The following is a 12,195-nucleotide window of genomic DNA, read 5'->3' on the forward strand; positions in this document are numbered from 1 at the left end:
CATGGACATTGGGGGAAGAGGGAGAAGGATGACAGGGACCTCGATGAGTTGACTGACTGGGACGGGGACTGGCACTGGGACAATGGAATGAAGCGAATGACCCTCGGATATATGTATGAAGCTGGAAGCTGGAAGCCGACTGACTGACTGCCGGACCGGACCGGATCGGACCGGGTGTGGTGTCGTTTGGTGGGCTAAACACCGCAAATTGCGCTGCGTGGCAGCAATTACAAAAAGTACTAATCATGGCGACATGTCTTTCAGCGAAATCAAGCCAAACCACAGCCACAAGCAGACTAGGACAGACCACACCACACCAGACTAGACCAGGGGAGCGTTGTCAAATTTGTTTCACTTTAAGCGTATCTGTACCCTGGGAAAGTGTCATGATTTGGAGTACCGCTGGCAAAGATAGCACGATATGTCCATATCTAAAGTCCACAATTGAATTAACATTTTGTCCTAACGGAACAAATAGACTAGAAATCGAGAGAGCGTGCGCTCTACTTCGCCCATTGAAGGCAGTCAAGGCTAGGGTATTCAAAGCATCCATTCGATTCTTTTGGCTCACTTTATTCGTTCGAGTTCTCTAACATTTTTTCATGTTGCTTCTGTTTCTGTTTTCTGTTTTTCTGCTCTTTTTGCTCTTTTCAACGCAATTATACACTTAGGAATTGACCACCAATGAGACGAGTATCGATCTGACGAATTTGGAATCGAATGCCTTGTACCGCATTACGGTTGTGACGCGCGGCAAATTTGGCACATCGCTGCCAGCCTCGATGCTGCTGCTGAACACCACCAACATGAGCCGCGAAGGTGAGTGGAATTGGAGCCCAGCTCCTGATTATCTAGTCGCAAGTTGATTTAACTGTTGTGTGTGCCGTTGCAGGTCAGGGGGAGGGCACCACCTGGGGCTCACCATCGCCACCACACTCGCTGACTGTGGTGGCGCACAGTGCCACATGGATGCAGCTGATCTGGCAGCCGCCAGAGTACGCCCATCCCCATGAGCGCATCACCTACAGGTGGGGACGGGGACGGGGTCGGGGTCGGGGCAGTGGGAGTGCCTCCAGTCGGCCAAGCTAACGCTCTCTCTATTCCACTCTTAATGCAGGGTCTATCACAAGGCGATGCGGGCCGAGCAATTCATTAAGATTGAAACGAAGCTGGCCTGGCTCCGAATGAACAGCCTCAAGCCGAGCTCCCAGCATGTGCTCTATGTGGAGGCGGTGGGTGAGAGGGGTGTCTCCCTGCCCTCCGAGACGCTCGTTGCCTGGACGGATCCCGCCTTGCCGGCCTTCGTCGATGTGAGTTCTTAGTCGGAATGAATTGGAGACGAATTAAGGGATAACTGGGGGCCATTCTATTCTACTCCATCCTTCCAGCCCCCCACTGTGCATCCGGCCGACAACATTGCCGAGGGAGGTTCCATGACCATCCTCTGTCTGGCCCTGGGCAATCCGGCTCCAACGATTTCGCTCTACGTGGGTGGCCATCTGGTGCGGCAGGATACTTCGCGGCACATGGTCACCGTCATTCACAACGTCTCCGCGGATATGGAGCATGTCTCCTGCTATGCGGACAACGGCTATGGGGTGCCCATGCAGGCGACGCGCCGTGTCAATATCTGCTGTGAGTAATGGGGTATATACGAGGATCTCCAAGCAGCTAATTTTGGGTCCTCTTCCTTCCTCAGACCCTCCCAAGATCCAGGCAGCTGGCATCACCGTGGCCTCTTTGGGCGATGAAATCGAACTGCGGTGCACCGTGGACTCCAAGCCGGCGCCCAAGACCATTTTCTGGCGCGAGAAGGATGGCCGAGTGCCCGTCATCAATGGCGGCAACTACTTCATCTCGGTCAAGGCGAACGAGTCCCGACCCTCGATCTACACGATGTCGCTGAGGATCAACAAGCTGCAGGCCAACGATGTGGGCGACTACTTCTGCCACGCCGAAAATCCCTTCGGAGACACCACCACCCCGGTCTCCGTGCGCATCCGTAATACCCCCGCCCTCAACCACAACGTGTCCGCGTGCTGCGCGGAGCAGAACGTGTCCCTGGCCTGTCGCAGTGCCTGCAGCTACTACGTGGACTTCGATGCGATTGCCGACCAGCCCGAGTGCATCGTGGACTTTGACAAGCTGATGAGGTGTGCCGCCGATGGATCGGACCATCGCTCCTGCTGTGCGGATGAGCACGTGCCCCGCAAGTGCCTCAACTGGTGCCGCGGCGAGTCGGTGCGCTCCAAGGAGATCTGCAGCCTCCAGTATGGCCGCACTATAGTGGGCTGCTTTGAGAAGAACCGGGATCGCCTGCCGGGACCCCCGGAGAACATTGTGGTCAGTGTGATGTCCGACAGTGAGGTGACTATAAGGTGAGTTGGAGCGAAAGAATCCCTCGTTAAAGTTCCACCGAGCAGAAGCAGAAGCAGAAGCCATTGGGCTTTGGCTTTGGCTTTAATCCCACGCTCGGACACGTCCCAGCAACTAAGCTAACGCTCTGTCTAAGCTCTTAAACACTTTTGTCCGGAGCGGAAGTAGACTCATCCATTTAGCACACCCGACCCAATACATTCATTATCCTTCTCTCGTGCCTTCCATCCCGTCCTTCTCCTCATCTTCCTCCCATGTGTACGTACGATACGAATGAGTGTGTGTGTGTGTGTGTGTGTCCGGGCACTAATAGACCGCAAATCCATTAAAGCTGAGATTTTTTATCTCACTTTAATACACTCAGTCAACGTCAAAGGTTGCGCCATAGCGAGGGAGAACGGGCGGCCGGTCGGCCGGTCGGCCAGGACTTGAACCGGAACCGCATTAAATTTATTAAAATTCCAGACGAGTCCTGCGCCTGCAACAATATTACCAAGCACTCATAATACGGCGCCGCTCTATGAAAACTATTTCATTACAGATGGGATGCGCCAACAAAGAATCCAAATGCCGTTGACGGCTACAGAATATTTTACCACGAGGCCGCCGTCCTGCCGCCAACATCACCCTCCGCACCAGTCCCTGCCGCCTCGGAACCAACTTCTTCAATGGAGCAGTCGGGCATGGATACCCTGGCCCCCATGAATAATGCAACAAGTATGAGTGGCAACGGCAACGGCAACGGCAATGGAAATAGCGCCATGGCAGCTCTCGAGATACGACGCATCGACGTAAAGGACACAACAATAAGCATTAATGGCCTCAAGAAGGATGTGCTCTACGAGCTGGTGGTGAAGGCTGGCAATACGTACGGTGCGTAGGACGAGTGAAGTGGATGATAGTAGATGGCTTTGGGCCTGGCCTGGGGTCGGGTTTTAATTTGCTGACTTGTCTTGCAGGTGCCAGCGTACTCACAGATCCGATTAGATTTACGCTCGGCGAGCATCATGTGACCTCGGCCACCAGCAGCTACTCGAGTGCCGTCGGCACCATCAGCGGAATTGTGGCCAGCATTTTGGCCATCCTCCTGGCCGCCGCAGCCATTGTATTCTACCGTAGGCAGCGCTCCAGCCACGGCAAGTCGGCCAATGGCAATGTGGCGTTCGAGAACCCCACTTACACACGGGGGCTCGAGCAGGTCCAGGTGTGTATAATGATGTTTATGGCTTTCCCCTTCTGCGCTACTGGAGGGTATTATAATTTTATCCCGAAAAGTTTTGAGCGCCCAGGAGGAAGCATTTACCACCCGATAAAGGCAACGACCATGTCTGTCCGCATTTTCAGTTTCAGATACATAAGTAGCTAGAGTTTTTAGAGGCACTATGGGTAAAGGTTGGAGCTGGCAGGATCGAATGGGGATTCTCGAAAGAGTTTTAGAAATCCACGTGCAATTTCCAACGTCCTGCCTGGCGCTACTGTCTCGAGTAGTACTTTTAAAGGAACATTTCAACCTCTAAAGGGGTATTCGAAAACTCGTTTCTCGAAATATAGGCTTCTGTATCGTTTTAGCGTCTGTTGCAGCCATCTGTGTTTTAGATACGAGCAGAACTATAAAAGTAGTGTGTTTCTTAGACGTTCATTTGCGTTTTTTTTATGTTATAACTGTCAATGTCTTTTTCTATCCCTGCCACATCAACATCAACATGAACATCAACGACACCCATGCCCGATATGGCACAGCTTCCCACTGTCACATCGGCCATCACGACGCAAAATGGCAACCAACACCACCACCACCACCATCACGGCGGAGGTGGAGGTGGGGGTGGGGGTGGGGGTGGGGGTGGTGGTGTGGGTGCTGGGATGAGCAGCAGTCACGGCAATGGGCGCAATGGCATTGCCGCCACAATGACGACATCCACAACAACAACAGCGCCAACAGTGGCAGCAGCAGCATCTGCAGCATCCTCAGGTGCCACATCGACGGGCCACGGGCACGGGCATGGGCAAGGGGGCGGCAGGCAGCACCGGAGTGTGGCGGATGCGGCGCATCACTTCCACAACCCGCTCAGCAATACGCAGTGCAATGAAGTAAATCCCACAATTTATGAAGAGCTCAAACTTGGCCAAGAAGGTGCTGGATTTAAGAAACTTGTGCCATAAATGAAGCACAATAGCAATAAAAACACCAACACCAACAACAACAACAACAGTACACATAGAACAACAACAAAAACAAAAACAAAGTATAGCTAGCGAACTTATACATATAGATAGTATATATGTACATACATATATACATATATATTATATATATACATATATACGCTAAATGTAGACATAGGCCGTGTAAACAGCGCGAAGCGCAACCTCAAACAAATACACACGCACACATATACCCCAACACAAGCAGACACACACACATACACGGACACACAGACACACAGACACAGAGACACACTGTGTGCTGCGACATCTTTACAGAATGCATTGCGAGAAATCTTTGGGTAACAATTTTTTTGTGCTTGCAAAAATCTTTTGGGTAGCCTGTAATAAGTAATAAATTTTTAGTATGTAACTGTGATTCAACCAGTAAAAACAGACAAAAAACCATGTAATATAATTAACTAATTGGTAATGAAAGTAAGCAAAACTAAAAAAAAAAAAACTGATTGAAAGAAAATACCAATGAATAGTAAAAATCTATATACGCTAAATTTGTTTTGTCTTAGTTTGGGCTCAGCAATAATTGTAGAGTTAATTGCAGGCTCAGCTATTAATGGTAATCGTAAGCCAATTGCTTTATTAGTTGTATTTGTATTTGATTTGTCGCTTGGTTTCTCTCAGTGTGCGTGGAAGTAAACAACCATAGAGTACGATATTAAAAGATGCCTGTCAGTACACCCCTGCCAGCCTCCCTCAACCGACTAGCATCATCCTCATGTTTACGCCTTTCTCGGTGCTTCTCATTTTGATGAGGAGGACGATGCCAGATGGAAGATGGAAGATGGAAGCCTCCCTCTCTGACGGCATATTTGTTCGTGTAATGTTGCATACGTTATGGCATCTAGAACACCCGAACACACATGCGTACACACATGTGTGTGGTGTGTCTGCCTTGGTATTATTAGCAAAAGGGCGCATCAGATGAAGGAGAAAGCAGCCAGAACAAAGTTTAACTTTCTTATGTAAATTTCTTTTTATTACAATACTCGTATCTGAAAGAGATGAAGATGAAGAGGAAGAGGAATAGGAAGAAGGAGGGGAAGGAGTTTTGCCGCTCTCCACCATGATACACTCATAATCCGCTATGATATGATACTGATATGGATGATGCCATCACACCGACAGGCTGTGCCACAAGAGATTATTATAATTTAGTTACGAAGGCAAGGCGACGTCGACGGATCCAGCGACACTTGTGCGGCGATTCCTCTTGCAAAATAATCAAAAAATGCGCAGATTTTTCTCGTATGATTTCAGTATGTAAAGCGTGTAAACAGCGATAGAGTAAACTTCATAAATGTCAAGCAACATGAGCCCTTTCCTTTCCTTTCCCTTCCCTTGAAATGCCCTGGCATCGGGCATGGGGCATCGGGCATCAGAGCACACAAGTCGTTTCCTCTCCTTTCAAATTCCACTTTAATAAGTAAGCAGGAGCTGAGTTCCAGTTGAGCTCTTGGTCCCATCAAAATGTTGCTGGTCTGTGCTGTGCTGTGCTGTGCTGGGTTGTGCTGCTTTTGTGAAGCTTCCGTTTTTTGATCTGCTGATGACTGCCGAGAGCAGCTGAGTGCAATGGCTCTGAATAAACGCCGCCTGAATTATGCAACACGTTTAAGTGCCTGCATTCCTTACACACATGCAGCTCCTGCAGCTCTTGCTTCTTTTGTGGATTCTTGTTTACACTGCCGCAGAGATGGGTTGCTTGGCTGCCTGGCTCCTGCTGCAGATAAGAATGTTGACAGTAGCCAGATAAAGCCGAAAATTTACAAGTAAATGATATTGTTTGGCCGGAGCAGCTGCTGCCCACTTTGTGGCTGATTGCACTATGCTTTTGTTCAGCAACACCAGAACACCTGTAACCTTCCTTCCCTCTGAAGGCCATAATGAGATCCCCCCTGCTTAGAAACTTTTCTGCTATGCATAAAATTATAGAAGCTCATAGATAAACGTGGATTTAAGACATTCAGACATTCGTCTGATGATGATTTAGGGAAAGACAATTCATGGGAAAAGAGGATTACACCAGGAGTTAGTTTGAGAAAGGTGGAACGATTTATGCAACATTCAATACATTTTGTAGGATCTTCCAACCTGCTGTTTAAATTTTAACACAAACTCCACTAAGTCAGTGATATATCATGAGCAATTGCGGAGGTTTTTTTAGAGACCTCTACTTGCATCTTGTTGAGTGGAATCATCAGAAACGTTCCCATCTCAGGACACACTTCACTCCATCAAATACTTCTCGGATACAATACAACCCCCAACTACTAGATCCCAGACTTCACATGCTATGGACATCACATCAATTGACAGCCAATAGCTTCATTCAGATACTACACAATAGATTCCCCCACGAAAGCTATTTTAAAATTTAGCCCCACTCCAAAATCATAAATAAATGAAAGCAATAGCAATGGATGGGGACATAAAAGCCAATTTCATAGTCCGCCAAGTGATTTATTGAGACAGAGAGGTTACTTCTTCTGCCCTCTAGTCCTCTGCTATACCATACACATCTCTTCTATGCAGAGCGGCAGCTTTTATTTATCGCTAAACTAATAAATCTTGGCGTAAAAATGGAAAATATTGTATACGCCATGTTGTGCTGAGTCCTGGAACCCTGGCTAGAAAAAACAAGGCCAGAGCAAAAACTCATAAGTGGCGGCGGTTTAAGCAGCGGCCACAAAAAGTTTATATCAATATAAATTTCATATTAAATAATGGCTTAACGATTTATTTGTTTATTCGTTTCCGGCTTCCAACCAATTAACTCTAACGAACTGCAAACTACAAAAAAAAAACCCGACCGACAATCATAAAAAATGCACAGACACGCTGCGTGTCAAAGTACAGTGGGTGAGTGCCAGCGTTATTAATTTTTTAATGTCCTTGTCCCCAAAATTGTTATGAAGAGCCGTTTCCCTTTTCGGCTTTGTTCTTGGCCTCAGTTCCTTTTATGATTATTACTTGATGTTTGCCAGGGCGGAATTATTTTTAATGAATTTTTACAGCCTCCCAAAGCAATGCCCAACGCACAAAGCAAAAAATCACAAATCACTTTTGTTTCTGTTTCTGTTTCTTTTTATTTGTATTTTTATTTTCGATGCCTACTTTTCGGGGCCGCGCTGGGAAGGCCTTCGAGTTTTAATTGCCAAATCGAGGACGGGGTCGGGCCAGTGGTTGCCTTCGTCCTGCCACAGGAGCAGCACAAAATTTGGGTTTAATGTCATTGCGTGAGTGGATCCCATTAGAGCAGAGCAGATCGCACACGTAAGTAATGCTCTAATATGGAATTTTTTTTGCCCTGTTTGTCCAGCATTTTTTACACAACCCAGCCACACATTATTGTACTTGTAATAACAATTAACAATTAACTTTTTATGGGGTCATGCATGTTGTTGTACATATAATAAATGTTTGTTAATGCCACCTATCGATGCTGTTATTACTTCTCCCTTCGGTGCCTCCGCTGCCCTCCGCTGCCCTCCGCTAATTATATATTACACTCGCATACGAGTAGTTTGCATATGGTTGCCGTAAATTTGGTTGTAAATATGAGGCATTAAAGCAAAAAAAGTACGGTAAAGAGGGACTTCAGACTTAAATCCATCGAATGGCGTAATCACACATCCGAATTAATACATGTATCGATGTGTCTGTATCTGTGGATGCGGTGGGCACACAATACATTCTTAATGGTTTTATTGCCCGTGCTTCTGTAAATCCGGGATCCAACTGCTGGGTGGCTGCCTTTTCTGGCGCTATGTTAATTGTGCCTGATTGACCCATGCGCATGCCGAACGAAAACGATAATCAGAAATTACCGGAAATTGCAGTTAAAAGTTATTGAGAAATTTCTCTTAATAATCTCATCTGAATGGGCAGACCACATCCTAGAAATGCTCTGAACCAGCTCAAGAATGCTCAGAGTTTAATTAAGAAATATTATACAGAACATCCGCTAACGTTTAGGAGCTACCAAAATCTTGGCGCAATGAAGAAATTTCTGAGCTCAGGACAAAAATAAACACGAGGTTTGGCTTATGCCGATCCATATAATGATGGCCATCTGGATAGTGACCACAGATGACCACAAATATTGTCCTGGACATAACCAAGATGCATTAACCTAGGACATGTGTGGCGGAAAATGTTTCTCTGCCCAGCAATGCGGCGTATGCGTAATGTTTCAGCCAACATCTGCTCTGCCCTTTACCCTTTTTGGCCATGCGTTGTGTCAAAAGACAGAACACGAACCGCAGGTGCGGTGGAGTCTGCCTTCTGTCTGTGTGAGTGGAGTCAAGCGTTTTTGCATACTGTGGCTATGGCCACATGCATACAAGGCACACATTTTTGTAAGCAGAGTTTACAGCGCGGTTAACAAATATTCATGGCGCACATGGCGTATGAGTGTTGCCCTTTCAGTTTCGTCGCTTTAGAACTTGGTAAAATGCGGACGCGGTGGTCCATGGTGGCGTGGAGCCCAGCTGAAAGTCAACTTTGTGGTAGCACGTGGGTGCTGAAAGGTAGTGTTTGGAGAGACAACCAACATATTAAAAGCAAGACTTAAACACTTCATTATACTTTCTAATTTCCTTTTTATACTCTTGCAGAGGGTACTGTAGGTTTTTTAAGCTGTCTGTATTATCAATTTTCCCACTCTAAGCTGACCTAAATCTAAACTTCTGAGTCACTCATTTTTTTTACGCTTAGAACTGCCGATGAATTTATATTTATTGAATGAAAATGTAAGATAGTTTAATATATTTAATTAATTATTCAAATCCACAAACAAAAAGATCGAGAGAATATGTACAGTAATGCGATAGACATAGGACCATAGTTAAATAAATTGGAGAACAAAATGTATGCAAAGTGAGTTATACTCTTTTCTTTGAAAACAAAGTACCAAGGGACATCATCTAGTCCTCTAGACGCCTTCGTTTTATGATTAACAAAGGGAGAATCGGAGAGCAGACAAGATACAGCTTCACCTCGCGGCCAGGTCGTACGTTTATAAAGATAAAAAAACGCTTAAATCCATACAAAAAGTAATAAAGATCATGCTAGCTCGTGCCTGAGTAAGGCTAAAATTGTGTTAAGATATTTGAAGATTCATACACTTAAAAATCTGAGAAAAGTACCTGCAAAAAGAATCATGCATGGGCAAAGCTGGAAAATGTTGTGGATTTTATTTGAAATAATTTTAAAAAATAAATAAGAGGTCCAAACAGGAACTTCAGATACAAAACAGTTACGACGATCGCTTCGAATAAAACGTTCCACGCCGGCCATACACATATCCCACCACACGGAAACCGAAATTAATTGCACAAGTGTGATGTTGTGAAATTACAGAGAAATGTTAAATTTGCTTAAGACTGGTAATGAGATATCCTGGCGATGTCAACAGCACCTCCCACTTTTGGCCGGATATAAGCCCACACACACACACAGAGACACATACATAATGCGGACCCACACGCACAGAGTGAGATGCTTAAGTACGAGTGGAGCTTAACGCATTTTTGCAACACACACAGACACACACACACAGGCATACCCATGTAAGGCCTGCGAAGGCCAGGACAGTCAGGACACACAGCCAGACAGACAGTGAAAAATATGACACCCTATTTCCGTTTCCCGTACGCTGACAATAATGGCAGACAATATGGCGCAGCTTACGCCCAAAAGTGATTGCCACACCAGCCGCCAGCAGACAGCAGCTAACCAAAAGTTTCTTTGGATGCAAAAACAAAAAAAAGAGGCGCATACACATACACACAGACACACACCGTGTAAAGAGAAAAGCTGGCAAAAGATTATATGTCTGGGATTTTTGGGGTAATTTAAGCGGCTTTTTGCCAGGAACCCAAAAGGAAAAAAAATCTAAGCCCAAAAAATAAAAATTATATGTAGAGCGGAGGCTAACCCTGCGCAAGTTTAAAATTAATTTTCATTAAATGTGGCGCACACAAAATTGTTTTAAAGTGATTATGGCCGTGGAAAATTATTCTTCTAATAGAGGACCAAGGACAGGATGGGGATATGGGCAATGGGGCTGGGGATGGGCTGGGTCTGCGGATGCGGATGGAGTTGGGAATGGGAATGGGAGGGGAAGGTGATGTGGATGTGGATGAGCATGGATGCTCTAAAAGCAGGCCACGGCTGTTGACAATGATGGCGCATTTAAGGGTATTAGGCAGGAAGTCGGGGTATGGGATATATATATGTACGTATATGTATGTTTTTGAGTGTGTCTGTATTAGACTCAGTGGCTGTGTTTTAAAAACGAGACACAAAATGAGGTAGCAGGAGCATTTGGTCGCCCAGCCCATCAATACTCATATGCATGGCCTTTTCAGAAATTTTTTAATAAATATCTTTTTAATTATGCATAAATTATAATTAACTACTCGGTTCTGGCTGCCGGCCCGCCGCTCTCAGCCCCTCGGCCACGGGCATCCAGGCGAACGCCGAGTGTCAGCCGAGGCCGAGTTGCAGTCGCGTAATAAATGCAGGACGCGCATAATTAGTGTTAATTATTGAATTAATGCACTCGCTATTGTAGTTTCATCCCCATCCCCATTCCATCTGTGCTGTCCGTTCCAATTTCAGATTTGCGATTTACATTTTTTATTTTTTATCAGTAAATATAATAAATTTAACATGCGCTGCGTATATGTTTTAATTATGCCTTTAAGTGACTTACATTGATATTTCGCGCCCAAGTGAGATTTTCAGCACATGGTAAATGCATGTACACACATCTGTGTATAAAAACAGAATAGCAAAGACTAATGAGCTGCACTTCAGGCTGATCCGGAATGCGCCAAATGAATTGATTACTCCAGTAAGTGGAGTTCGAATGGTACAAGTATTCACTATGGAAGCTTTAAATATCCACTCAATCGTAAGTGCATGATGATGCAGCTTTAAATGATGCTGCAGCCTGATGCTTTTATTTCAAAATTCAATATACTATTCTGCATCCATTATTATCTCTACTCCAAGAGATTCAGGTTCATCTAGCTTCCTTGAGGTAGGTGCACGTTAATTCCATTTGCTACCATTTTAATGGAAATAATGAGTCGAATAAATGTATCGAAATACTAACCAAAACTAACTGGACTAATTTGAACGTTTGTTTGCAATGCCAAGGGATATCTACTACAGCATTGTGTTGGCTCACCCATCCACCCAGCCACCCCACAGAACCCAAGCGAAAAGCAATTCCTCAGAAATTACCTGCGAATAAAAGTATAATACCATCGAAAATTAGAGGACAAACCACTTTGTAAGCACCGCAATCGGTTGCTATGGCTGTCTCTGGCTCAGTCTCTGGCTCAGTCTCTGTGCATTGGTCTGTCTCTTTCACACCCAAGAAACCTCTCAACTTTATTTATTAAAAGTGCTTATTACTTTAACACTTGAGCGCGATTTAACACGATTTGCTCAAGTATTTTCGTACGACAACGAGGACACATTCCTCCTTGACTCTGCCGGGGCCGGGGCAGGCGAGTGTCAAGGTATGTCGCTGTCTGAAGCTGTCGGTCTGTCCTGCTGGTACTGCTGCTGCTGCTCGAGTGT

The 12,195-nt window shown here is 45.6% G+C and overlaps 1 protein-coding gene across 2 annotated transcripts in view; it reads left to right on the forward strand.

The window, feature by feature from the left end:
• The window catches only part of LOC108152962 (Ig-like and fibronectin type-III domain-containing protein 2), a 72,342-nt gene extending 67,754 nt beyond the window's left edge, over window positions 1-4,588 (forward strand). For both annotated transcript variants that reach the window (XM_033386802.1, XM_017282665.2), the window contains exons 11-18: window positions 672-819; window positions 893-1,028; window positions 1,118-1,310; window positions 1,389-1,635; window positions 1,700-2,378; window positions 2,918-3,249; window positions 3,336-3,580; window positions 4,117-4,588. In XM_033386802.1, the coding sequence (XP_033242693.1) occupies window positions 672-819; window positions 893-1,028; window positions 1,118-1,310; window positions 1,389-1,635; window positions 1,700-2,378; window positions 2,918-3,249; window positions 3,336-3,580; window positions 4,117-4,539 (2,403 nt within the window). In that variant the 3' untranslated portion in view covers window positions 4,540-4,588. The remainder of the gene's footprint in view (window positions 1-671; window positions 820-892; window positions 1,029-1,117; window positions 1,311-1,388; window positions 1,636-1,699; window positions 2,379-2,917; window positions 3,250-3,335; window positions 3,581-4,116) is intronic.
• Window positions 4,589-12,195: the final 7,607 nt, after the last annotated feature.

The sequence above is a fragment of the Drosophila miranda genome, chromosome XR (genome assembly GCF_003369915.1).
Source record: "Drosophila miranda strain MSH22 chromosome XR, D.miranda_PacBio2.1, whole genome shotgun sequence".
In the NCBI taxonomy this organism is placed as follows: domain Eukaryota; kingdom Metazoa; phylum Arthropoda; class Insecta; order Diptera; family Drosophilidae; genus Drosophila; species Drosophila miranda.